The 501-nt window shown below is 47.7% G+C and overlaps 1 protein-coding gene across 1 annotated transcript in view; it reads right to left on the reverse strand.

Annotated features, from left to right (window-relative positions):
- The window catches only part of LOC119594567 (anoctamin-8-like), a gene marked incomplete in the record, with an annotated part of 84,413 nt that overhangs the window by 3,520 nt on the left and 80,392 nt on the right, over positions 1-501 (reverse strand). Inside the window, 1 exon segment of the mRNA XM_037943602.1 lies at positions 72-269. Within this exon segment, the coding sequence (XP_037799530.1) occupies positions 72-269 (198 nt within the window).

A 501-nucleotide genomic window follows, 5' to 3' on the forward strand; every position in this document is an offset into this window, starting at 1 on the left:
CTCCTTCACACCACCCCACCTTCCCCGTCACTCCAACTCACCTTCCCTACCCACCACCCAACGGACCTTACCTGCCACACCCCAATACTCTGCGCCCTGTGTCCAAAGGGCCTCTGGAACACACAGCACAGCTTGAAAGCGTCCGATCGGATCTCAATGAGGTTGTTGAGGAAAGCGCACATCGCAGCCAGAGGGAAGGCGGATGAGAAGAGGGTGACGTAACCAAATTGGATGAACATCTCGAGGTAGTCTTCGAATGTGCCTTCGTACTGGATGGGGTGGGGGGAGGAGGAGAGGATATTAAAGTAGTGATTGGTGGGGGTAGTTTATATACAGGGATGAGTAAAGTCATTATCTTCATGTACATGGATGGTTTACATCATTGAAATAAAATTGTATATAGTCATATATAACAAAAGCATAATGTGTATACGTGTATATTTGCCATACAACACAAACACATCTTACCAACACCACGTACCAAATGGCAACTCCGCACGC

The sequence above is a fragment of the Penaeus monodon genome, chromosome 34 (genome assembly GCF_015228065.2).
Source record: "Penaeus monodon isolate SGIC_2016 chromosome 34, NSTDA_Pmon_1, whole genome shotgun sequence".
Classification (NCBI taxonomy): Eukaryota; Metazoa; Arthropoda; class Malacostraca; order Decapoda; family Penaeidae; genus Penaeus; species Penaeus monodon.